The sequence below is a fragment of the Geospiza fortis genome, unplaced genomic scaffold, assembly GCF_000277835.1.
Source record: "Geospiza fortis unplaced genomic scaffold, GeoFor_1.0 scaffold447, whole genome shotgun sequence".
Lineage (NCBI taxonomy): Eukaryota > Metazoa > Chordata > Aves > Passeriformes > Thraupidae > Geospiza > Geospiza fortis.
In genome coordinates, this window is record NW_005054467.1 from 1200900 (window position 1) to 1225069 (window position 24170).

The 24170-nt window shown below is 38.4% G+C and overlaps 1 protein-coding gene across 1 annotated transcript in view; it reads left to right on the plus strand.

Annotated features, from left to right (window-relative positions):
• Positions 1–22897, plus strand: part of EFNA5 (ephrin A5) — a gene marked incomplete at its 5' end in the record, with an annotated part of 39043 nt that extends 16146 nt beyond the window's left edge. Inside the window, 3 exons of the mRNA XM_005428030.2 lie at positions 13042–13107; positions 13499–13579; positions 18718–22897. Of these exons, the coding sequence (XP_005428087.1) occupies positions 13042–13107; positions 13499–13579; positions 18718–18839 (269 nt within the window). The remainder of the gene's footprint in view (positions 1–13041; positions 13108–13498; positions 13580–18717) is intronic.
• Between the last annotated feature and the right edge of the window lie 1273 nt (positions 22898–24170).

Here is a 24170-nt window from a genome sequence, read left to right on the forward strand (position 1 = left end):
TGCAATAACATAGATAGATTCAATCTTTATTAGAGTAAGTAGTCTATTGCTGTCTATGTACTTCATTGTCATTGATGCACAATCTCTGCAACATATGGCTGGCTTTCCTCCTCAGAAAAAATCCTTTTCATAGCTTTAAAAAAATAGTAATTGAATATTTGCATATCTCCAAGGAGCCATGCGGGTTAAACACAGCATTCGTCTTCTACTGTTCTTAGGCTGCTTTTGGTTTCGAACTAAGAACTATTGCTTTTATGAAGCGCCTTTTTCTATAAAGTCAAAACCTCACAGCAGTGCACAGAAAGCCAGTGATATAAAGGAGCTAAGTAGAGTCTTTAATAGAGAGAGCTAGGTTGTAAGTGTTTTTGTTCCTATGGAGCAGATAGATTTGGTTCCATCTGTTCCATATTCATAACAAAGGAGCTTACTTGCAGGAGGACTGACTTCCTGGGACTAGCATGGTAATGATCTTTTCACCACAGATTGAAAGGATTTGAAAATGGTCACTTCAGCTCAGCAGAAAGCAGCTAGCACTGGTAGCACTTCAGACCTGCTATTTTTCTTTAGCTCAGTTTCAAGAGCTCTGATGTCCAGGTGGAGACCAGGGCCAAACAGCATTCCTTGGGGCTCAGAGTTGGAACTGGGGCTGTTTAGCATCTTTGTCAGTGACACAGAGAATGGGATCAGAGCACCCTGAGCAAGTTTGCAGATGACACCTGCAGTTGATGGTCTGGAGGGAAAGGATGCCATCCAGAGGGACTTTGACAGGCCTAAAGAGGGCCTGTGCCAACTTCATGGGTTTCACCAAGGTCCTGCATCTGTGTCAGGAAAATTCCAAGCACAAATACAGGCATGGATTTGAGAGCATCCCTGAGTAGAAGGGCTTGGGTGTGCTGGTTAATGAGAAGTTCAACATGACCAGCAATGTATGCTTGCAGCCCAAAAAGCCAGTTGTTTCCTGAGTTCAGCACAAGAAGCAGGGCCTGCAGGTTTAGGAAAGTGATTCTCCTCTTCTCCATGCTGGTAAGATCCCACATGGAGTACCCTATCCAGCTCGGGGACATGCAACATGAGAAGGATGTGTTGGAGTAATTCCAGAGGCCACAAAAATGATCAAGGAGGCTGGAGCACCTCACCTTGAGAGAGGGCTGGAGTTGTTCAGCCCAGAGAAGGGTCAAGGGAGCCTTTACAGCAGCTTTCCAGTACCTAGTGAGGGCCTGTAGCAAAGGTGAAAGGGACTTTTTACGAGTACATATAGTGATAGCACAAGAGGAAACTGTTTTAAATTAAAGAGAGTAAGTTTAGATTAGATGTTAGGAGAAAACTGTTTACTCAGGGAGATTTTACTGGAGAAAGAAGTAGTGGATGCCCCATTGCTGGAGGTTGGATGGGGTTTTGAGCAGCCTGGTCTAGTAAGAGATATCCCTGCCCATGGAGGGGTGGTGCTGAGAGAGGATCCAGATTATCTTTAAAGGGCCTTTCCAACCTAAAGCATTCTATGATTTTATGAAGATGCATGTGTGTCTTTTTTTCTGAATAAAACAAATATAAGCCCTCCTCCTTTCGACATTCATTGTCCCCCACCCCATCAGTAAGTTCTACATCTGAGGAGTTCAGGATGTTTTGTCAAAAAATGTGTTACAAATACAGGATTAGTTTTTCTTAATTTGACCATAGTATTAAAGGCAGAAGTGAAAAATTATTTACTGACAGTCTGGGTTCTGTTTACTGAATTTTTCTCATGGTCTCTTCTTTCTCAGCAAGAATATTCTGTGAACAAGAAATCTGAAGTCCACAAAATGTGTGTGAAAGTGCCTTGCTGGGTTTCATAATTAGGATGCTCCAGTGCCAGCTTTGATTACACACCTCATGGGCTTTCAGGAAAAAAAAATTCCATTTTGATCCGGGAAAAAAATATTCTTGTCTCTGCAGGATATTTCACAAGGGCAGAAGAGAAAAACACAGGAGCATACACAAGCACTTTTGCTTGGCTAAAGAACAAGTTATTCAGTGACCCCTAAGAGGTGAACTGGAAGTTTATAGAGATCTTAAAAATTAACTAGGAACACAGAACAAGAACAGTCCTTCTGTGTCATTGGTTCTGGGTGTGCAGTCTCTGGAAGAAGCCTTGAGCCCTCCAGGTTTATGATTGTCCTGGCTGGATGTTGTGCTGGGGTGTGCAGGACTCCGCACCTCTCTGTGATCCAGGACGCCTGGTGCCTGAGGCAGCTGTCAGAGTGGGATGGGCAAGCAGCAGGCATGCCTGGCCTGCCTTAGCTGGTACTGCAGCATCTGTGTAGGCATACTCAGGGGTGTGTTTGGCCTTCAAGCCAACAATACCATATTGTATAATTCATAGATATGTATGAAAGCATCTGCTACCCTTGCTGCTGAAGACTCCAGATCAGATGGTACACATGTATTTGCAGCTATGATGCCTCCCCACACCCCAAAGTGAGAGATGTGATCTCAAATGTGGATTTTTTTGTTTGGTTGGTTGTCAGTTTCTGAGTTCTGAAAGTTTTGCTGTAACAACTCAGAGAGAAAATCCATTAATTTCAGTGTCTCTTTTCCTAACTAAGGTAAATGAAGTGTATCCAGATTTCTTTGAAGAAACTCAAGGCGTGGAACCCTCTTTTAAACGTTAGAGGAAAGAGGCACCTCATGCACGCTGTCATGAAACTCTTCCAAGCTACCAGAACTATATCCAGTGCAAATGTTTGTTGTTGTAGATTAGCCTGGAGCTGAGACAAAAATTAAAGGGGATATTCATGATTGCAGAAAGTGGGATGAGGGCTGGCAGGGCTACTCTAGTAACATGAGGCTTGAATTCTCTGCACTCTGAGAAGTGGAGACGCCGCATGCAGTAGATTAGAGGCTCTTAAATTGAACAATGATAGACACTTGTGTGGTTGAGAGAAGTTAACTCTGCAGAATTTTTGTCTATCTCTTTTGAAGTTAGTTAAGTGTCAGCAAGGTTTTCCAGTAAAATGTTTTGTGTTGTCCTATATTGTTTTCCATATGTATGTCCTTACATATGAAAAACACCATTAGAAACTGCTCACAGCATAGGTGTACTGGTTCTTTAATTGGTTAGCATGCAAAGAGTAGAGAAATGAGTTTTCTGCGCAGTGGTGTTTGCTTGGATCAGGAAGTAGCAGATAGAAAATAGAGATAAGAATTTCCGAATCTGCTTAGTCAGGTTGTTAGTGTGAAACAGGGCTTTTTCTAGTAGCGAGGTAGAGTTCTCTCTTCGCTTCTGAGAACAGTTATTAGAGCATTCAGGAGGAGAAAAGCTCAAGAGGTATCCATGTGTTTCAAGTCTGGTGCAGTATTCATTGCTTTTAAAATAATTTCCAAACCACCAGGGCTTTTAAGTCCCAGTTATGGAAAAGTGTACACATATATGTCTAATTTTGAGTTCATCTGGGAATGATCCCTGGGAATAGGGCTAAACATCCTGTGGTATACATTATTCTTAAAAAATAAAAAGAAGACTCAGAAGGAAATAATTTGTGGCAGAAGATAATGAAAGGTTAGCTCTCCCATGGGTGTCTTAGACTTTCCCACAGTCACAGTTACAACAGACTATGGTTCTTTTCTGGCATAAATGGCACATGTCAAATTCCTGACAAGTTCTCTTTGATGAGCCTGTGGTTATTCTCACATAGGTTGGCTTTTTAAAATATTAATTTCAAAACATGAGTAAGACCTATGGCATTGAACACAGATAAGTGAAAGAAAATAGAAGTTTAAATAAAAGTGCTATTACCTCATACACTGACAAATTTTGAGTAAGGAGAAAACTTCAGCCTAATGTGTTCCTGAATTTTTCATGGTAAAGGTCACAAATTGAAGGGTTATATCTGTTCTAAGGACTGGATATAAATTTCTGGCTTGTATGATGGAATGATTCAGTATGCCTTCTACAGGACCAGAACAAACTGGGAATTCACATGATAAAGGTGTACTGTTATTACTACAGTGCTGGCATATGTTGTGTCTGTAATCAGTTGTGGCCTAGGACTGTAGTAGCTGTAATGAAGTAAAGGGTCTCTGCCCTGAGAATCCTGACCTGTCCTAAAATAAGAGCTTCAATTACAATGGACTATGATGTATTTTCCAAACTTCAGCTTTCCTAATACATACCTGGTTTCCATCCTGCAAAATTCTGGGTTTATCTGTGTAAGGGCGGTGCCAAGGTGCCATTAGAACTTTTCCAAGAGATAAACCTTCTGAAATCTTTTGAGCAAAGTTATTATCTGTAAGCAGCGTGTTTGCAAACTCTTGTACCTGCACGTGCACTCAAACATTCAAAATTGCATTATTCTCACCTTTTTTGAACCCCCTAAAACTCCTATTTTGTGCTCTTTTTCCTAAATTTCCCCTGAAACTTCTTGAAGATTTTTTTGTATCTTTACAGCTTCTCCCTCCTCCCAGGACATAAACATACCTAGTTGCCTTGCATAGATGAATAGCAAAACTAACCTTTCATGTCTATGTACGTTTTCACAACCCTAAAAAATGCATGTAAAATTATTTATTTGTTTTTGTAAACAGACAGAATTTACAAGTATAGCATGGAAAGATAGAACTTTTTCTAAATATTTTGAAGATAGTGGCAAACCCATAAAGAAGGACTAGAATAGAATCCTTCCCTCTTTAATTATAGTGTCAGCAGTGGCAAAGCTAGTAATGGATAATATGAAGTCCAATAAAGTATATGAGTTTAGTAACATGATACAATACCCACAAATTCCATGCGGGTGAACATGTTGCTTTACAGATCACAAAGATCTTTACTTTACTAACAAGACTATAAAGTCTCTTCAAGGGATTTGCTTATGTCTGATTCTTAGAGATGGAAATTAGAAAACTGGATAGCCTGCTTGAAGAAAACCATTTTATTTCTAGTGATACCAAGGGAAAATCAAAGTACAAAAGAGCTTATGGAAAGTAGGAGGATATATTTTTCTCTAAGTGCTTTATTTGATAGTATTAACTTGTTTTATTAGCAATTTGCTCTAATACAGTCTTAATGTAGTACAATAACTGTGTTTGGTTTTGTTAATGCCACTGAAATCAGTAATGAGATCTGAGGGTTTTATTTCTTTCTAGTTAATAAGTGTTGGTTTGTTGCAATAGAAAATATGACATCAGTCATTTATATTGGGCTAATGCAGAAATGTTAGCACTTATTTAAGGTATGCAATACAGTTTGAATTTGTGATAGAGGAACCTTGTATGTGAGAAAATGCCTGCAAATATTTCATGTGGAAGCAACTATATGGTCCATTTTTCATTCCTACATCCTTATATTTCACAGGAACTTGCATGGAACTAAAAGTCCGTTCAAAGTAAGATATGCTTTTGTTTTATTTCCAACAGAGCTTTCTTTGCTTTTTAATGAGAAGAAGCACCACAGTAGCAAACTGATTCTCTGAGAAGCTCAAGTTAGTTGCAGTTACTTGACAACTTCACTCTAAACATAAATGTTCCTGCTTTTATAAAAAGAAACAAAAGTCTTTGCCAAGAACTTTGAGCTTTGTTTTCTTACTGGTTCATGGCTCGGTTGAGAGGAATAGTGCAGGCACAGTTGGATCTTCCAGCATCTGTAATATCTGTTTAGCCAGACTCTTCAAGGTGTAAAGGGTACAGGCTGCCCTGGTGCTGTGTGAACTCAACTGGACTCAGTGACTTGGAAGCACAGATGATAAAAGTATGACTGCAAAAAGCTTCTGGACTGGATTCAGAGTGTTGCCTCATATGGGCCCTCTCACTTCTGGTGGTGTCCAGCCCTGAAGAGCTTCAGGTTGCTTTGATGTTCTGCACTAAAAAAGTCTGACTCCAGTACACCAACCAGGCCAGCAACAGACAAAGCTTGTCATTAAATTCCCCCTTAGAGGAGAAACAGGACGTTCCTGAGAGAGACATAGGGCTAGACCATGCTAAGAGGAAATACTAAACAAATGGCTTAATAAAATTGGAAGTCCACGGTTTACATCTCCTAACACACATGGCTGGATTTTTTTGTATGACTTTGATGCAAAACATATTTTCAGTCTCTACAGTCTTCAACCAGATATATAAGCTGCAATGGATTAGAAATGCAAGAAAAATTATATTCTTCCTGGCCAAGAAGTTGCAATGGGACAATTAATTCAGCATTAAGCGCAGAAACAGTAACTCTGTATTGCTTTCTTCCAAGAACTCTTGCTAAAATAGCATTTGTCTGGCAACTCATTTCCATTTACTAGGTTATTTTTAGTAGGTCTGAGAAATATAGTCGCTTGTGAGATAGGCCATAATAATGCAGTGTATTTACACAGTGCAATGCCAGTCCAAATTATGTATAAGACATTAGGAAATAAACGTAGGATTTCCCAATCTGTTTGTCGTGGACATGCCTTTTATAGTCTTTTCCTCCATGCTGTGCACTTTGTCATTTATATTTTGAATGAAATGCAGTGTATAAGTCTGTGTTTGTGTGTAGGCGTGTACCTGTATACATACAGAGATCAGTGCAAAAATTAAATACAGATGTAGTTGAGCATGCAAAAGTAGTGCAAAATATGCATTTGTATTATGTGTCCTATTAATAGTGTGGAGTTTAAAATTTGCGATTGGACATGCTAGTATCCACACTGCTTTTGCTTGTATTAAGCCATGAGCAGTATTAGCTGTCACCTTTCATGTTTGTTCGTTCACATACTTATTTATTTTGTTTCCATTTCTAGTAATTTTTTTTTCTTTAGAGTTTTATGAGTCTTGTTAGCAGCCCTGGGTCAAGTGGTTTTTCAGTTCAGATTGTCTCTCTGTTGGCTTGAGATTTATGAATCTTTAAGTTGCTCAGTAATTTTTTCATGTTCTCATCTTGGTTATTACTAAATACAGAGATGATAGAATTGGCTAGAATAAAGCTACCAGAAAGTTTAGTCATAATTTATTGAGGAATTGTGCTTAATTATTAGGTCTGAAGAATGACTTAGTCATAATCATTCAATATTTTAATTTTCTCAGAATGGAGTCATGTGTGTGCTACCAGAACAAATCTTTTGCTGATGGGTTGGAATGGAAGAGCAAGCTTGCAAAGACTTCTAATTTAAATTCAAGTATTGGTGAAAGTGGTTTCTGTAGGACCAATATGTACAAGAGAAAATTACCTATAAATCTTTTCAAGTAACTTATTTTTTGATAAATAATTTTGAAAAATCCTGCATTGTTCTTAGATATGGGTCTTCATGTATGCACACGGAGGAGTGCTTTATTGGTTGATTTAATTCTAGCTGACTTTTTCTGTTGTACCATTTATGCAAATTTGTAACTTTTTTTCAATCTAAACTGTGAGAGGAATATTAATAACTAATTCTGCATTTACCTGGCTAATTTGCATACATTTATGTTGTATGGTAAATCACATGAAAACCTACAGGGGAAAGGCTGAGCTCTTCTAACAACTAATAGGCTATTTTTTTTCTTCTGACTTGCACAAATTGAGAAATATTGCCTGTGGCAAACATAATGGAAAACTGCATTTTTAATGCTCTCACACATACTCATTTCTGTACAAAGAAAGAAGCAGATGACTCTTAAAACTTTCTAAAGCTCTGTAGCTGACCAAGGATATTGGATGTTAAAGTACCTCAGGTTGGTGGAGTTATGATTTGCAGGTTGTATAAGGTTACCTGGGTATTGGATTTGACTAATGGGAGTGCTACTGTGCCTGAAAGGGCTACAGGCAAATCACAGCTATAAGTATTTTCTGCTGAAGAGATTGTCTGTAAATTACAGATCTAGGAGAGTGCAAGGACTGCCTAAACATAGGTTTCTGATCTCCAACATCCAGCATCCTGTGTACTAGGTTGCTGCAGGTTCTCTCCCTGTTGTATTTCTCCAGGTGCTTACAGAAGTTATATATACAACCCTTTTGTCATATTTACTCAAGCTGTATGCATGTGGCATCTCAATTTATTGTGTTGGAAAGTTCAGAATTGGTGCTCTACTGGCTTCTGATACAATACTTGACAGTCTGAAGCAGTACTTCTGCTCAGTGGTTGTTGTTGGGAAGCACTTATCAGAGCCAGAATTTGTGTAACTGAGGGTGCTAGTAGTAGTACATCTGCAATGAACTGAGGTGAGATTTCTCAGGCATGATTTCTCAGTTCTTGCTTACAAGGAGACACTGTTTGCTGCATTTCCTAGCAGACAGAAGAAAACATAGATCACGTTTTTCAAAAATGCAATGAGAACATGCCTTGTCTCCGGTGTTTCACAAACAGCGCTTTATAATCCCTTCAGAGAATACTCCAAGTGAACTGGTGATAGAAATTGAAATACAAAATAGTAAGAGAATTCCCATCTGCAGAGTATCTGCAGAGGCATGGTGAGGGTGTTGTTTTTCTGCATAGGGAAAGGATGTTCTTTACCAATGTCCCCACATTCCAAACAAAGGTGCTGTTGGAGTGCCTCAGATAAATGGAGTGCTGTTTCCAACTGAAGCAGTTTCGCTTTCTAATAAGGCCCACAGTGGCTTGTGCCATGAATGTTAAATGTCTTTGTAGCACTAAAGGAGGATTTGAACTGCATTTGTGATTCCTTTTTTTTCCTCTGTATCTGGACTTGCGTTTTAGGGAAAAGTGCAATCCTGTAATTAGAAAGTCAAGAATGAGTGAGGAGGCAAGCAGAGGTAATGACTGATTACTTGTGAATATCAATAAGCAGGATGGTTGAGACACTTTAAATGGGACATGCCGATAACTTCATTTTAGGTTAGAAACTTAGCCTCAGGTGTTTGCCAGTGAAACTGTTGCCTCTCAGGAAAGGAAATAATTGCTGCTTTTGTCACATCAACAGCAGGTCCTGATAACTACGTTACTTTTGAAATTTTAATTTATTTATTTTTTACATTTACTTTTTAATTAGCTTATTTTGTAGGCTGATTTGTTCATATCTTGATGACTCCTTTAATGAGTTTTGGGGATTTATCATAGTAATTGAACTGCATAACTATATGCAGTTTTCTATATATGCTACTTTTTTGTTCTCTATCTGCAGCTTTCTGGAGTCATTGAATAACTCTGCTAATTGTTACCAGGCTGAGGAAGGACCTAACCTGTTATTTATATCTAATATATTAATAATGTACCATGTGTTTTCTAGCTGAGAACTACTTAGGAGGGAGATAAGGGAGTTGTATATATTTTTTTTAAATTTAAATATAGCTAGCGAATACGGAAATATTTATGGCTTTGTTGTAGATGAGGAGAGAATAATTTTTATCACTCCTTTTTCTTTCCTTACAGGGTATAAAAATGGTAACCAGAAGCAGTTCAGAGACAAGAAGTTTTCCCATCTAATTTGTCATTATAGGCTGTTTTCAGATCCAACTTGGACCTAGTCCTGTGTGCAATTGTTCATTGTGCTTTTTTTTTTCTTAGTTCAACCAATGCAGATGGAATTCTCATCTGAAGAATAGAGAACTCATTACTTAAATTTCTTCTCAGTTGTGGAATTTTCCTATAAAAAAATAATGAAGATATCAAACCAGTTATTTTTATAATCATTGAGATGTTTTAATGTATCTTGTGATTTCAGGGGGACTTTAGTGTTCACTTTCTTCTCACCCAAGTCTTTGTGTAATCATGAGGTCTAAAACATTTTTTTAAGAGTGGGACCCAGGAGATTTTCATGAAGTTGCTGGCCAAGGTGAGGTAGGGCAGGGGAAGTGGGAAGTATCATAGAAATTGTAATAACATGTAGGAAATAACAACATTTCAGAGCTCCTCCGTTTTCAATTGTGATTCTTCCTGACACAAACTAAAGCAGTCAGATCTTTTCTAGTCTAATATCATTAATGAAAAAATAAGTGGATATAATGTATTTTGCTCCTTATAGGGGAGTTTTTTCAAAGGTTTCTTTTTTGTTTTGCAGCAAGAAATCAATTGCCTTTTTTTTTTTCCGTGGGAATTCTGGCTTTTGAAATGGAAAGTGTTACTTCAGACAGGTTCCATTAGCATCAGAGGCTTCTTGCTCTCAGAACTGGCCTGTATTTTATAGCTAATATCACCTTTAAAATGGGCAAATAGAAAAGGCTTGTAGCAAAGCCTTAGGCTCCAACCTGATTTCATTCAGGAAGGAGAAAGAAATTTCTCATTGTACCACCTAGAAAGGACAGCTTTTCTTATGCTGTAGCTAATTTCAGTGGAATGTAGCAACTGCAGCAACCTGAGAAGCAGGTTTAATAGATCCCAGCTGACAAGGAGCAGTTCTCTTTCTCCTTCCCTGACGCTTTCCAATGGGTGATACATCTGGTTTAAAAACAAAAACTTAAAACATTGGTGTATTTTTTTTTTCCTTTAAGATGCAAGGGAGAAAGGAAGAGGAGGGAGGGTGGAAGTAAAAGAAAGGAAGAAAAAAAATTGATTGCAGTCATGCATCTTGGCAAACAGCATTTAATTTCTCCAGAAGGCCAAAGAAGTTGCAATGCATCCCTTCATCACCTTGGTCTTGGTTGTTAAGGAAGATGGAAGTGCTGAAAAATGATACTTGATTTTTTTTTGGTAGACATTATTATTCCTTCTGAATGTGTAAAACACTGATTAAAGAGGAATCTTTCTGAATTTACAGCAAACACTGAAAATACATAATTTCTCTGGAAAGAAGAAAAGCACTGTTTCAAATTTCTTGCTAAGACTGTGCCAGTTTCTGGAATGATGATTTAAGTGCAACTGTTATGTTTGCAATAGGACAGTTCTTCATGATATACTCTACAGTTGCAAGAGAGTGTAAAGACTGGTGGAAAATATTTCAACAGTGAATGGATTTTAATATTTTTCTTCCCAAGAATATGGCAAATCACTAGCTGTTATTTGCTCCTGTGTGTGTGTAAATATTATGTGAACATATGAGCTTCAGTGTACTAAGCATTAGTTTTCTGTTTTCCCAGAAAGAATAGATTTTATTTCCAGATGGGATATTATTAGCTTCTAGCTCTCCTAGCTAGTCAGGTATTCTAGTTAGTCACTGGCTAACAGAGTAGTCTAATAAACGGCAGCTTAAATAAGCAAAACCGTGCTTATTTTATGGACATAAGCAAGAGCATGTAAGCATCAAAGCAAAAACTTGAAATAAATGTGTGCCAAAATGCACCTCTGAAATAATTTCTGGGCATAAAAAATCTGTCAGTGATAAATTTACTGTAGGCACTCAGTTTTGTCTCATATTGGAAATGTGATTTTCACCTCTATCCTAGTAATTTGGTAATGATGATAGGATTCTTATCTTTTGAGAAATCTACAATTGCCTGTGTAGTCTTAACAAAGTAATTAGCCAGTTGCATATATTCAATGAGGGCCTCTGAAATGACATAATTTCCTGAAGATAGCCACAGAGTGCAATATTGTGCCCCAAGTAACACACCAGTTACTGCAAACTCAACAGAGGGAAATTTTCTGACTTGATAAGATGCTATAGTCAAGGGCAGCTGTTAAGTCTTAACTGCTTGGCATTGTGTTACGAGACCATCATTTCTTCCTGCTTTTTGTTTGACTAAAAGAGGGGAGCAACTTTCAAGATGCAGAATCACAACATGAACTCTACTAGATTCTTTACTTTGCTCCTTTTTTGTGTTTGTACTGAATTTGCTAGTTCTTGGTAAGTTCTAGGAAAAACCGGATGCCTGTCCTGCAAGCACATCATCGAAGACTTAGGGAATTTGTTTCAAATTAGTTGAGGAGCCATTCTGTTGTAAGCTTAACATGAAGACAAAGAGTTCGTATGTCTATGTACAAATTGTTCTAGTTGTTTGTCACACACAAGGACATGAATGAAATAAGGGTAAACAGAGGAAACTAACATCCTGTCAGGCCAATCATCTTTCCCAGTAGTGGCCATTTAATGTAAAATGGAATTCATTCTGCCCTAATACATAGATTTTGAATGCAATGAAAGGTCCTCTACAGTGCTTCGGGTAATATTTTTGGCAATAGCTCTTGAGACATTTTCAAGAAAAAAAATGTGAATGGTCTTTCACAAGCGAAGATCTTCATGCCCAAGTCAAGTCACTTGGTTGCGTATGTTGAATTGTGGGCCAATGTACAATATCAGAATTGCAGGTATTGAAGAAATTTACTGGTGTGTAAGTATTGGCAGACAGTACCCTGGTGGTGAGAGGCAGACATATTTCCCTATTACGTTGTATTTTGGGGCAAGAATGATTATAGAAAGGAAGTTATCACAACAGCACTTTTTTCTGTGAAATAAGCAGGTGCTGCCACTAAATCTTGGTGGGCGACCTTTTGCATTAGGGCTACACATATTTCCATCTATTTTTTTTCTTCAAATACAGTAAATATTCTTAGAAATTAAGTACTTTGAATGGGAAATTATGAGGGAGGGCAGAAAGTAGGAATAAACTGATTTTTTTTGTGAGCTGTATAGCATGAGGGATCTCGTTTTGGCTGAAGTGAGATGAGTATTTTTTCAATAAAGACTGATGCATACGGAGACTGAGTTTGCTTTAAAATTTAATGGTGTGTATTTCTACTTTGCTGAAAGTATATAGATAGTTCCATTTTTACCACTGTCATCTTTGGTGTAATTTTGTTTTTTCATCCCTTTTTGGGTTGTTGAAGTCTATGGCCTAAAATGTCAAGGTTAGCTTTTCTCTTGAGTATTCTGTATTCTGAAGTATTTTTTCAGTGTGGACACATGCATTGTAGCAAAAACCATATTAAACAGGCGTTCAAGAAGAAGACGTAGAAAGGTGAAAGGAGATAATGAAGCATTGAAAGTAGCATGTGCTTCACTTCTTCCATGTAAAATAATAAAGAAATTAATTTGAATAAAATCTTTAGTTATTATATGCTTTTGGATAATCAAGCTACTTTGTGCGCTTGAAGTCCTTATGTTCAGGGATTGAAGTGTGGCCAGTCCTTCAGATGAAGGAAAGAGAAAGAATATTTTATTTCAGCACAAAAGATATTTTGGGTTTTCACTTTCTTACTCTTCCACTTATTTTTTTCCTTTTTCTTCCTTTTACAGCTTCTGCGATCCCAGATAATGGAAGGAGATCCTGCCTAAAGCTTAAGGTGTTTGTGCGACCAGCAAGTAAGTTCTTCAGATTAAGATGTTGAGGGTGGCTTTCTAGCACCTGCTTTACTGTGTGGTCTAGTAAACAACAAATTTATTTCTTTTACGGTTAAATCTTGTATCTGTTATCTACATACAGAAATATTTGCATTATGATTTTCATTGTATTTTCTTATTTTTCATAAAGCTTTGTTTGAATTACTTGGCAGTTGCTAACTTGTTGTTTCTTGAACTTTGTACAAATAGAAGACTTATACTGGCATTTGGACAAGTGCCACAGACTTTAAAATATGAATATGCCTAATTATGTACAGTAAATAGACGGAAAAAAAAGAGAGGAAAAAAGGAAAGTGGGGAATGTAAGGGTGTTTGACTAACATATTTGGCTGTTATCTCTATTTTGTTATAGACAGCTGTATGAAAACTATAGGTGTTCATGATCGTGTTTTCGATGTTAACGACAAAGTAGAAAATTCATTAGAACCAGCAGGTTAGTATGCTTAGAGAATCTCTTTTAACAAATGCGTGTATCCCTCTGGTGCCTCAGTACTTTTTTCCCTCTTCTCTCTGCATGCTTTGCATGGTACAACTACCCTGCTTTTGCACATTTCTAGCAGTGCTAATACAGCTTGTGGTATACTTCCTGTATCCTTGTTTAATTCAGGGAAGTAAAAATGTTGCTTTATTTGGGTTTTTTTGGAGTGACATGATTTAGTGAAATTTGGTGTGTGCCAGTGTAAAATTTCCGTCGGTATCCTGGAGCCACTGGCCCATCCAAGCCAAACACTCAGCATATTGGCAACACACTCTATTTGCTAATTGGACCCAAAGTTTTAGAAATAAAGTCAATGGGCACACTTCATTTGTTAGGTGGTTTCAAAAGACCTTCAGAAAAACAGGATCGCTTCTTGTTGAATGCCAGTGCATGACAAAGGTATGCAACTAACTGAGTTTTTGTTTAAAAAGAAACTAGTCCTTTAAAATTATATATAGTTGTATATGTACTTCGTTAGGCAAAGTATCATTTTACATATGTGCATGTACACACATGCACACACCGATATTTAGGTAAATTTATAAATACAAATTTCTCTCCTGCTTTTGTTGAAGCCAACTGAAGTTTTGGGGGCATTTCTTGCAAAATGCTGCCTTAAGAATAAGGATTTTCTTCATCTGCCCAGGGCAAAGTTACGTTAACCTTTACCATCAATCAAGCTGCTGTGTCTCCATGTGGGAAGTGCATGTGTGTTGTTTGTATGGCTGAAGCTTGTGACAGATAGAAGTGCATATAATTCTAGGGGTATGAATAACCCAAATGACTTAAAAGGAGTTAAAATTAGGTAGGTATGTAGGAAAAGTATTTGCAGTAGTGGTAGGCATGTTCATATTATATGCACCTACACCATACTTACATGTTGTATTAAAACTTCAAAATAAACAGTCAAATACACAAATCATATCAGAAAATATTACATACGTATCACTTATTACATACGCTAAAGAGCAGATTACTGAGAATTTCTTCTCTTATTTGAATGTGAAGCAACATTCTCTTTGCATATAAAACATTATTTTTTCTCTTCTTTATATGCAAATCCTTTAATTAAAATTCATTATTTATACATAAGTATAATAAGGCTTTTCAATTTAGCTGATTTAAATGATTTACCTATGGATAAGCAATAGAATTTATTATTTTTCTTTAAAATATTTTTCAGATATTTCCTAAAAATTTGGAGTTTGTGAATCAAAGACGTTCTCTAAGAAAATTTAAATGCATGCATAGTACACTTGCATTGGCTATATTTATGCATTTATTAGCAGCATTCTTCTACAGAAGACACTAGGATATTCTCTCACAGTCTCTACCTATGAATTTGAAATTCAGTGCACGTTTTTACACTTTGTGATTTGGTGAACGTGGTCTAATTAATGTGCCTGATACTGCTTGGAAAAGAGATCATCTGAGTAATATATGCCTGAGTTTGGTAAACTTGATAAATTTTTGTTTCAGCAGTGTTTCTCACTTCCTACTGATTGGCTATAACTAGCTAACATCGTCACAAAGTCATTAGAAAGCAGCAGGAAAACCAGGCAAGCAAAATCAAACAAAGAGCATCCTGCAGTCTGAGATGAAATACTGTTTGTGTTACCAGGGGGAAATAATAGCTTTAATGAGAAGGTTCGGTACCACAAAATTCCCACTCCTGATATCAACGCATATTTGTATCATTAATTGGGCCAGTCACCATTAGATAATCAGTCACTTTGAGATGTGCCAACTGCTGTCACATTTCTCTGTTGTTTGCCTGTTAGGGTTGCTACTGCCTTGGTGGATCTTGTTGCATGTGTTCTGTGTCGTGTACTAATTTACATGTCTCTGACGAGCATCTTCTGCTTCTGTGCTCTCCCCTAGCCTGCCATGGTCTTCTTCCACAGTAGACACAAGAATCGGAACGCAGGAGGGTCATGTTCAGCAGATTACTCACTGTCATCTTTCTTTTAAAAATCACCATTTGTGTGATTTTTGAACCCTTTTAATTTCACTGGTTTTGTTCAGAAATTTGTAGGAATCTACAGTGATTGCGCTTTCACAAGTGGTGGAAGTAATTGTCTCTATTCCTATTCTTTCCTTTCTCTTTCTCCTTAATAACAATAAAGAAAAAGGCCTTAAACAAAAATTGCAGCTGTGCATATCTGAAAGTTACACCTGCAGCATGTGATGTAAGGCTGTGTGATCTGAAAAATTCATAGCTGTCAAAATATTTTTTTCTGTATTGATGGTATTCCCAGTGTTTAGTAGTGACCTTCTGGATTTTGCTCAGGAATCTTTTTCTCTTCATCTGTTGTCTTCAATGTTTCAAATGAAGCAAATCCTTTTCCCCAAGCCTTAAAGGCTGTGCACTTATGACTCTGCACCTCCAAGGAAAATCATATTTGTAGAGTGATTTTCATAACTCCAGACGAATCGTGTTCTAATATACGAGTGCAGAAACCTTGCAACAGCATTGAGAGAAACCCAGATGATTTCTCAAAAGGAATCCCTTAATGTTACATGGAAATTAATTCTTCTGTGAAGAATGGCTTTATAAAAATGGCATCATAGAATGTCTCCATATTGTTCATTTAAGAGAAGTAATCTTTTTAGCTTAGTGCTTTTTCATTGAGTTTTTCAGCAGTAGTCAGTGTTCCAGTTGTGGCAGTATCTGATAGTCAGTCAGTGAATGAGGATTTATAACTGCTATACACTAGTTCTGCCCTATTGTGTTTTAGTGCTGACTCACTGATGTAATTAGGCCAAAATTGTTGACATTCAGTGTTGAAAATTCAAACTTATTTGCAATTCTAGGGGTAGAAAGTAGTACAAATCATTCTCCTCTGTAGTTTTAGTTCATCAGCAGTGAGTAAATGTTTCTAAATTGGGAAGAGCTAACTTTAAATATGTGAAAGGAGGTAGAACTGGCAACACAGAGGTATTTTTTCCCTGTAACATCTTAAATATGTTTAGCTGAGAAGCAAGCTTTTGTGAAGTATTTTATTGCAGCGTCACCATAGCACAAGGCTGTAACTCAGAAGTGAAATGTGAAACAGCTTTTTGTGTTGATGATTACTGAAAGTAGCATTTTCAGAAGCCAGCATTCAGTGATATTTTTAGATTACTTTGGAATAATTCTGAAGGAAAAGACTAGGGCCTCATCTGGGCCCAATATGGCTGGGAGGGTCTCCTTGCCATACATGGTGTGGAGCTTCAACTTAAACCATTCCAGCCAGACTTTCCCACTGATGCCACAGAATCACAGAATGGGTGAGGTTGGAAGGGGCCCCTGGAGGTCATCTAGTCCAACCTCTCTACACAAGCAGGTCCCCTAGAGCATGGTACTAAGGCTTATTCCAGATGGCTTTTGACTGTCTCCAGTGAGGAAGACTCCACACCCTCTTTGGACACTCTGTTCAATGCATAATCACCCACACAGTGAAGAAGTTCCTCCTCTTCAGGTGTAACTTTCTGTGCATCAGTTTCTGCCCTTTGCCTCTTATGCTATTGTTTGGCACCACCAAGAGATGTCTCTTTCATGAACATATTTACAGCTAATCAGTGCTTGCTTTTCATACTTTTGCCTCGAGCAGCACTGAAACCTGTTGATAAGCCTTATGTGATTATAGCATCAATTAGTGCTGGAGAAAGTACATGTGATAAATTGCTAATTCGGTTTACTGTGCTCCTTGCTGTGTAACTGAGCTGGGGCTGAAGAGCCTATTAACCTAAATTATGCTAAGTGCTCTCCTGATTTTGTGCTAGGTGTCAAGGATATGAAAGGGAGGGAGCTTGCCTGTGGCTAAACCCAGGTAACATGAAAGGCTTCATGACAAAGCAGCATGGTGATCCCAGTGTCCTGACTCCTGCTTCCCTTAGTGCCTCTAGCTGGAACTGCTCAGGTCTCACCCAGTGTGATGCTGGCAGTGCAATTTTTTGAGATGAGAGCTGAGACAGGAACATCATAGACGTATTGACATCTCTTATGAAATAGGGAGGTCATTTCATTAGTAGATCAGATACTATGCTGGAAACTTTGGCATTCTAAAATAAACTTACAGATACATTTTGAGGGCACTTCACACTTCCTAAAAAGATTTGGCTTTTTCTTTTCATTTAGTAATGAAAACAAGAGCTGATTTTTTATGACGAACCATTGATTGATTGCTTTTTGAAAATTAGATAATTTTGGATATAGAGGGCTTTGCAGAGAAAAATACCACTGCTATAACGACACCAAACTTGATTTTGACTTTGCCTACCTTTTCTGTTTTATAAGCTCTGGCTTTTAGGCTGATCCTAAGTTTACAAAAACTAAACAGGGCTTTCTTTATTATGTGTCATAAATTTAGTATTTGCTACCTTGTTTTCTTCTGCCACTAATGCATAAGCATGTTTTCCTAACTCAGCTGGTTCTTTTTTCATTAGTTCTAGCAGCATATATGTAAATCTCTATTTTGCGTACCATGAGAGGCTGTAAGACTTTCCAGATTGAGTATAAATTCTATAAAACTGTCATGTGTTAGCCTTTAAAATTTTATTTCAAGGAACAAGGAATGATCTTACATCTCCTGCTCACCCCTAGATGCGGTGTACTTCAATGGAAATTTTGTGCATGGAAGTGGGGGGTCTGTGCTTGGGCTTACAGGCTGTCATTTCAAATTCAGGAGCCAAAATCTGTAACTGAGTAAGGGCACTAACTACAAAATTAATTCTGGGCCTGTGCAACACTTTTGAAAATCAGATGTTTTTATTTAGCTGCCTCCCGATGGATGTGGCTATCTAGTAAGACATCCAAAGCTAGAATCACAGTGTTTTACTGAAGAGGAATCTTTCATTCCTCTATCTGCTGAAATCCGACTTACTTTCTATTCCTCTGGTCTTCAATGGGAGTTTTGCCAGTAAGAAATGCAGCAACTTGGCCCCAAGTCGGTTACATAATGAGGTATTACACGCTTGTGAAAGTCAATGACAGCACAAGGTTCATTGCCCTATTTCATAAAGGCACTGAAATCTACTTATAGTTGTCGGCTCAGTGAGAGTTTATTAAGGATGCAAAATCTCATTGGAATGTATGCTTTCTGTTTGAACAGATGATACCGTACATGAGTCAGCCGAGCCATCCCGTGGTGAGAACGCGGCACAGACACCAAGGATACCCAGCCGGCTTTTGGCAACTCTATTGTTCCTCCTGGCAATGCTTTTGATATTATAGCACAGTATGCTCCGGCAACCTGTCACAGAAAATACCAGGGTCTTGGAACATCAAAGATCCACCTAACTGCTCATCCCAGGAAAGGGACTTTATTGTTTTTGCAGATGTCAAATTGTTATTTTTCCCTTTTCTTCTCCCTTTTAGCCTGAACTCAGCAAAAATTTGAAGGGGATAACTAGCTTCAGCACCCACCCCTACCTACCCTGTGACTTTCTTAACCCTTCCATATAAATAAAAGGACTCCAAATGAAAATGCCAAACTATAATAGTGACACTAGTGATTCTTATTTTCTTCTGCATTCTCCTTTAAGAAGTCACCTCTGTTAGCTCACTCTGTCATCCGTATGTGGACGAGAAAGTGTAGTGGCAGATGCAGTCAGTGAGGGATAAGGAAAGTGAATGAAAACCTGGGAGAGTCTTTCTCTGTGATACAATATTTATGCCTTCTCGTTCAGCACTGTAAGATGGTCATGCAAGGCATTGTGTCACCATGTCAGGACTGGAGGGGAGATATTAAGAATAGACATAACACCATTTCCTCCAGAAGTTTCTAAATGAACCGGCTTCTGAAAGGGGAGAATGATGTTTCTTATGGGACTCTCGAAACATCTTTGACAGTAAAATTTTTGCTCACAAGTAGAAATGCTGTCTTTGGTGAGAGGACAAAGTTAGTTTTTAGGAATGTTAACACACAGCAGGCAAGGTCAGATTTAGGAAACTTCACTGGGGGTGTGAGTGCCTCTGTTATTTCGTTTTAAGGGGATAATGCACACCGGCTTATTTTATTTTAAAACAAATCACCGTGGTGCTAAAATTTTTTTCTTGAAATGCAGAGGCACTTTTGAGAATAAAGTGACCTTCCCCAGCGCTGACTTAGTAGCTGATAGCCTTGGATGCTGCTCTGGGTGTTAATACATGCTAAAAGAGGACATCAATGGCCAGAGGAAACATGTTTGGGACACAGGATCTCCAGTGTTCTCTTGATTTGTCTCTCCTGTAAGTTCCTCAATCATGGGAATAAATGACATGTAGAAGAAACCAGGGCTGTCTAATAGCATTGTTTGGTGGGGGAAAAGAAAAGAAGTGTGGAATATTAATTCGATGTTGATTTTTTATCTTTTCCCCTTCCAGCACAGTTTGAAGAGTAGAGGAAACGTGTTTATCAGCTGGAGATAAACTAGATGGGCTCCCAAAGACTTAACAAAATATTTTTTTAAAAATCCACTAGAATAGAAAATACATTATTTAGATATACTTTATGCTGAGAGTGAGTATATATGCTTGTCCTATTTAAACATGAGAGAAGCGGTAACCCTTGATGCAATTAGGAAATGGGACTGTCTTGTTTGATGGAATTAGGAGTGACCCTGTTTAAGGAATCTGAGCCTTGGCTAACAAAACTTTAAGAAGTAATTTGCCAGGAAGTGCAAGCCTTGGGGTATTTTTTGGCTAGGCTGCCATGAAGTTCAGACTGCTAAACATAATCAGTGAACTTTCAGATCCAGACTGAAACAGAGCTTTTCTGACAAAAACTGTGGGAATTAAGTTAAAGGTGAAACAAAACATGGGGCATATTCAAGAAAAGCAAGATTTTTCTATATTAATTATGAAGAAAATTTCTGCAGTACCAAAATTGACTGATGCCATTAGTGGACACCACTTCATAGACTTTATATTTTTAAATGAAGAAAAGCCTTCCAGAAGTTGAGGCAGGAGAGGGGAAAATAAATTTGATATGTGAAGGGAGGTTTTATGCATGCTGAGCTATGACCTGGGCTTGCCTGATATCATACATGTTCATGAATACAGGACTATACTTATAGGAGGAATGCAGGAAGTTGGCTCTAGTGTGAAGTGCACAGAATAAAGATACACAGTCCAAACAGTGAGGGAAGTCATCATCTCATTACAGGCTGTACGGTACTTTGCTCTCTTTAAGGTGTATATACTTGATATATATACACTGATACTTTCTCTAGGTAGGAATTAAAAAGCTTTGGATAAGGTGAGCTTAATCAGAATGCACCTTATCAAATGGATTATTAACCAGAGTACAGATAATAACTGCGTGATGTGTAACCATATTAAAGTGATTTATAGTAATTGCAGGCAGTCACACCGGTGATGCAAATTTGATGTAGAAAAGGTGACAGTTGTCATCCTTTGTCTCTGAATGATGTTGAAGATGTCCATTTAGCCACAGCAGAGGACTGTCACTAGCGTTACTCCTGGTGAAACTCACCCTTAATGTTGTCCCAGAGCCTTGCTGCATACGTGAGGGGCAGCACAGGCAGTGATCCCCAGGCTGCCCAGCATGGCTGGGAGCAGCATTCCAGGCACTGCCAGTTTCATACTTGATGGCATTAGGCAATCCCAGTCATACTAAGTACATAAATGTTGGTGGGTTTTGTGTTGTGTTGCAAACCTCTGGATGCTTTAAATGCAGGTGTTGCTGAAAATTAAGGAGTTTGTTGCTCCCTTACCCTTCATCTGCCCCTGCTCAAGTCTGAGGTACGATTCTCCCCAGCCTTAAAGGGTTACTTACACCCATGACCTGCACTCCTGGCTGCCAAGGACATTGCAATGTGAAGCAGGAAAATAGGGATCAGTCAGTTTAGTGGATACTGTGTATCCTTCAATAGACAAGGTAACATTTCGTGTTAGTTTAGAATATTGTTTTGTACTGTACTTACCTGGATGGCGAAGGAAAGACAAGTAAAACTTAAAGCTATGTTCTTTAAATTCTGTATTATTAGCAACCTCTGTTGTATATAGTGTTTGATAATAAAGTATTAATTTGATTCTTATGTCTTTTGTAAGTGAGAACAATAGACTTTCAGGATATTAAAATCACGTGTTGATTACAAGACAGAGCTTTGAAGTATCAAGTGTGATCATGGCTGAGAACTGAGAGACAAGTGGCCATGACACTGCAGCATACAGGACTCATCTTCGAAAATCGTTCATCTGTTGCAAGACTTCACAATGTCAAGACCTGGAACAACATGACTTTTGATGATCAATGTTCTATCCTCGGTGTTTAAAGGTCTTATGTTGGAGCCCTGTGGTTTCTGTGTTAGTTTTGTTTTTTTGTATCATGTTTGTTTCTAAAAAGGCTTTGGGGATATTACAGCTTTTCTGTTATTTTGTTTGTTTGTTTCTTTTTAATTTGTTTTTTTTTTTTCCTCCTCTTTTCCTTCTGGATTTGTTCCCATGAATAGTTTTTTCCAGAAGGGATCTTGCCAGTGTCATGTGCGGTATATGTATGTACTTGGTTCCAAAAGAACTAGAAACAAATTTGGGAAGTACTGAGAGTAGTTGAGTAGATTGTTTCCTTTCCTCTATAACTATGGAAGGAAAATGGTTGTATTTGTACCTGTTGATTCCCACCCCTAGCCCTCAAAACTGAACTTAGTTCATTGCCTTATGAGTGCAATGGTTCAGCCACTTTCAGAGGTTTAGAGTATTAACTCTTCCCCTCTTTTCATTACACTTGGATTTTGTAATCACCAGTTTTAATGTACAACCCTCCACACTTCTCTTCCCTCTTCCTGCCTTGCCTCCTCTCCCACCCTCCTCCTTTTTTAATTTGGAGCTGTGAATGGGCAGATCTGTTTCTGGTCTGGCATCACTGAGTTTTTCCCATGCATTCGCCCTCGAGCTTCTCAGATGTGAGACAAATCTCCCTACAATAGGCTTGCTGCCATTGTCTGTACAGTTTAATAGATGCTGGCATGTTGGAGGTTACCCATGAGTCTGCGAAATCCGCTTACCATGCTTACTCTTGACACCCCATTGAAGACACTCATTGTGTATGCATCTGGGTATGAAAGTCCAGCTCAGTGTGGTCCTGTGCTTGTACTGCCCTGCTTTGCAGTTTCTTTGCACTTATTCATTGAGTGCTGTTTTTGAAATGCTTACATTATATAAACTTAAAAGAAAATGTTAAAAAAAAAAAAGAAACACCCCCAACGCCCTGCCCCATAAGATCTGTATTTGTATATACACGTGTCCGTACAATTATACTTAAATAAAATTAAAGATTTTCATCATTTTAATTGGTTCTTTTAGACTACCTTTTTGTTTCATTAACTGCATTTTCATTTTGTGGGCTCTTTGTACCTACCTTGCCCAGAATCATAGAATGGTTGGAGTTGGAAGGGACCATCAAAGGTCTTCTAGTCCAATGCCCTTGCAATGAGCAGGGATATCTTCCACTAGATCAGGTTTCACAGAGCCCCATCCAAACTGACCTTGAATGTATCCAGGGACAGGACAGGAATTGAGAGGAGTAAGAATGGGAATGGATGAAAAATCCACATTACAGGCACAACTGACTACCTAGAGATGTAACTACCAATGCCCTGGCAGATCTCTGCTCTTCACCCTTTTTAATGTGTTTAAAGCTCTTCCAAATACTGAAGAGGGTGAGGAGTGGTATCAGCCAAGTGCTGGTGCATTACATCATCACTTTGCCTTGCTCTGAGCCTTGCAAGTGATCTTCCTCCCCTGGGTAACAAGTGGTTGTAAGGTGCAACTCTTACTTGAAGAGTAGAGCCAGGCCCAGAGTTGTGCGAATAGGCCAGGTGCAGTCCCCCTCTTCCCAGGATGTCCCTCAGACTGGCAAAGTCTGAGAAGTGGTTTTGAAATGCTAGCCATATCTTTCTTTACCAAAAAGGCTCAGAGCAGCCAAGCCTAATGAATGGGAGAATTCATTAGGGGACCTTATAGAACCAAGGTTTCCTCCTGAAGAGAAGGGGTAGAAAAGTGGAAACAAGGAACTGGATGTCTTTCTCTTCCTTCTTCCTTCCCCCCTGCTCCCAAAGGCTGATATAGTAGTGCCTCTCAAAAAGTACAAGACTGCATTGGTGTTGGCTTGTGCTTAGGTCTGAAGCAGTTGTCTTTGGCAGTGTCTGCTCACTACTCCTACGATAGATTGAACCTGAGAATTTAGGTCATAAAAGGTGGGGAGCACATACCAAAACCTGTGGTACATGCACTGTGCATTCAAAACTGCTGTAATTACACTGTGTTAGCATTAAACTCACAGAAAGCTTTTTATTATATCTAATTAGTTGACAGGGCAGCAAATACTAATTATAACTTACTCTAACCTTCTTTTAAAATGAGAAGTGACAGCTTGGTGAGAAGGAAAGCTGTTTGTCCGAGTATTTGATACAAAGAATTGATGCACCATTTTTTTTCCTCTGGAGCTGTGATGTTACTACGGGGAGAGGGTTATAAGTGACACATGTTCAGTATGTTTTAACATAATAACCATGTCCAGAAAATATCCTGCCTTCTGACACTCTTAATAGCCTTTGTTCAGAA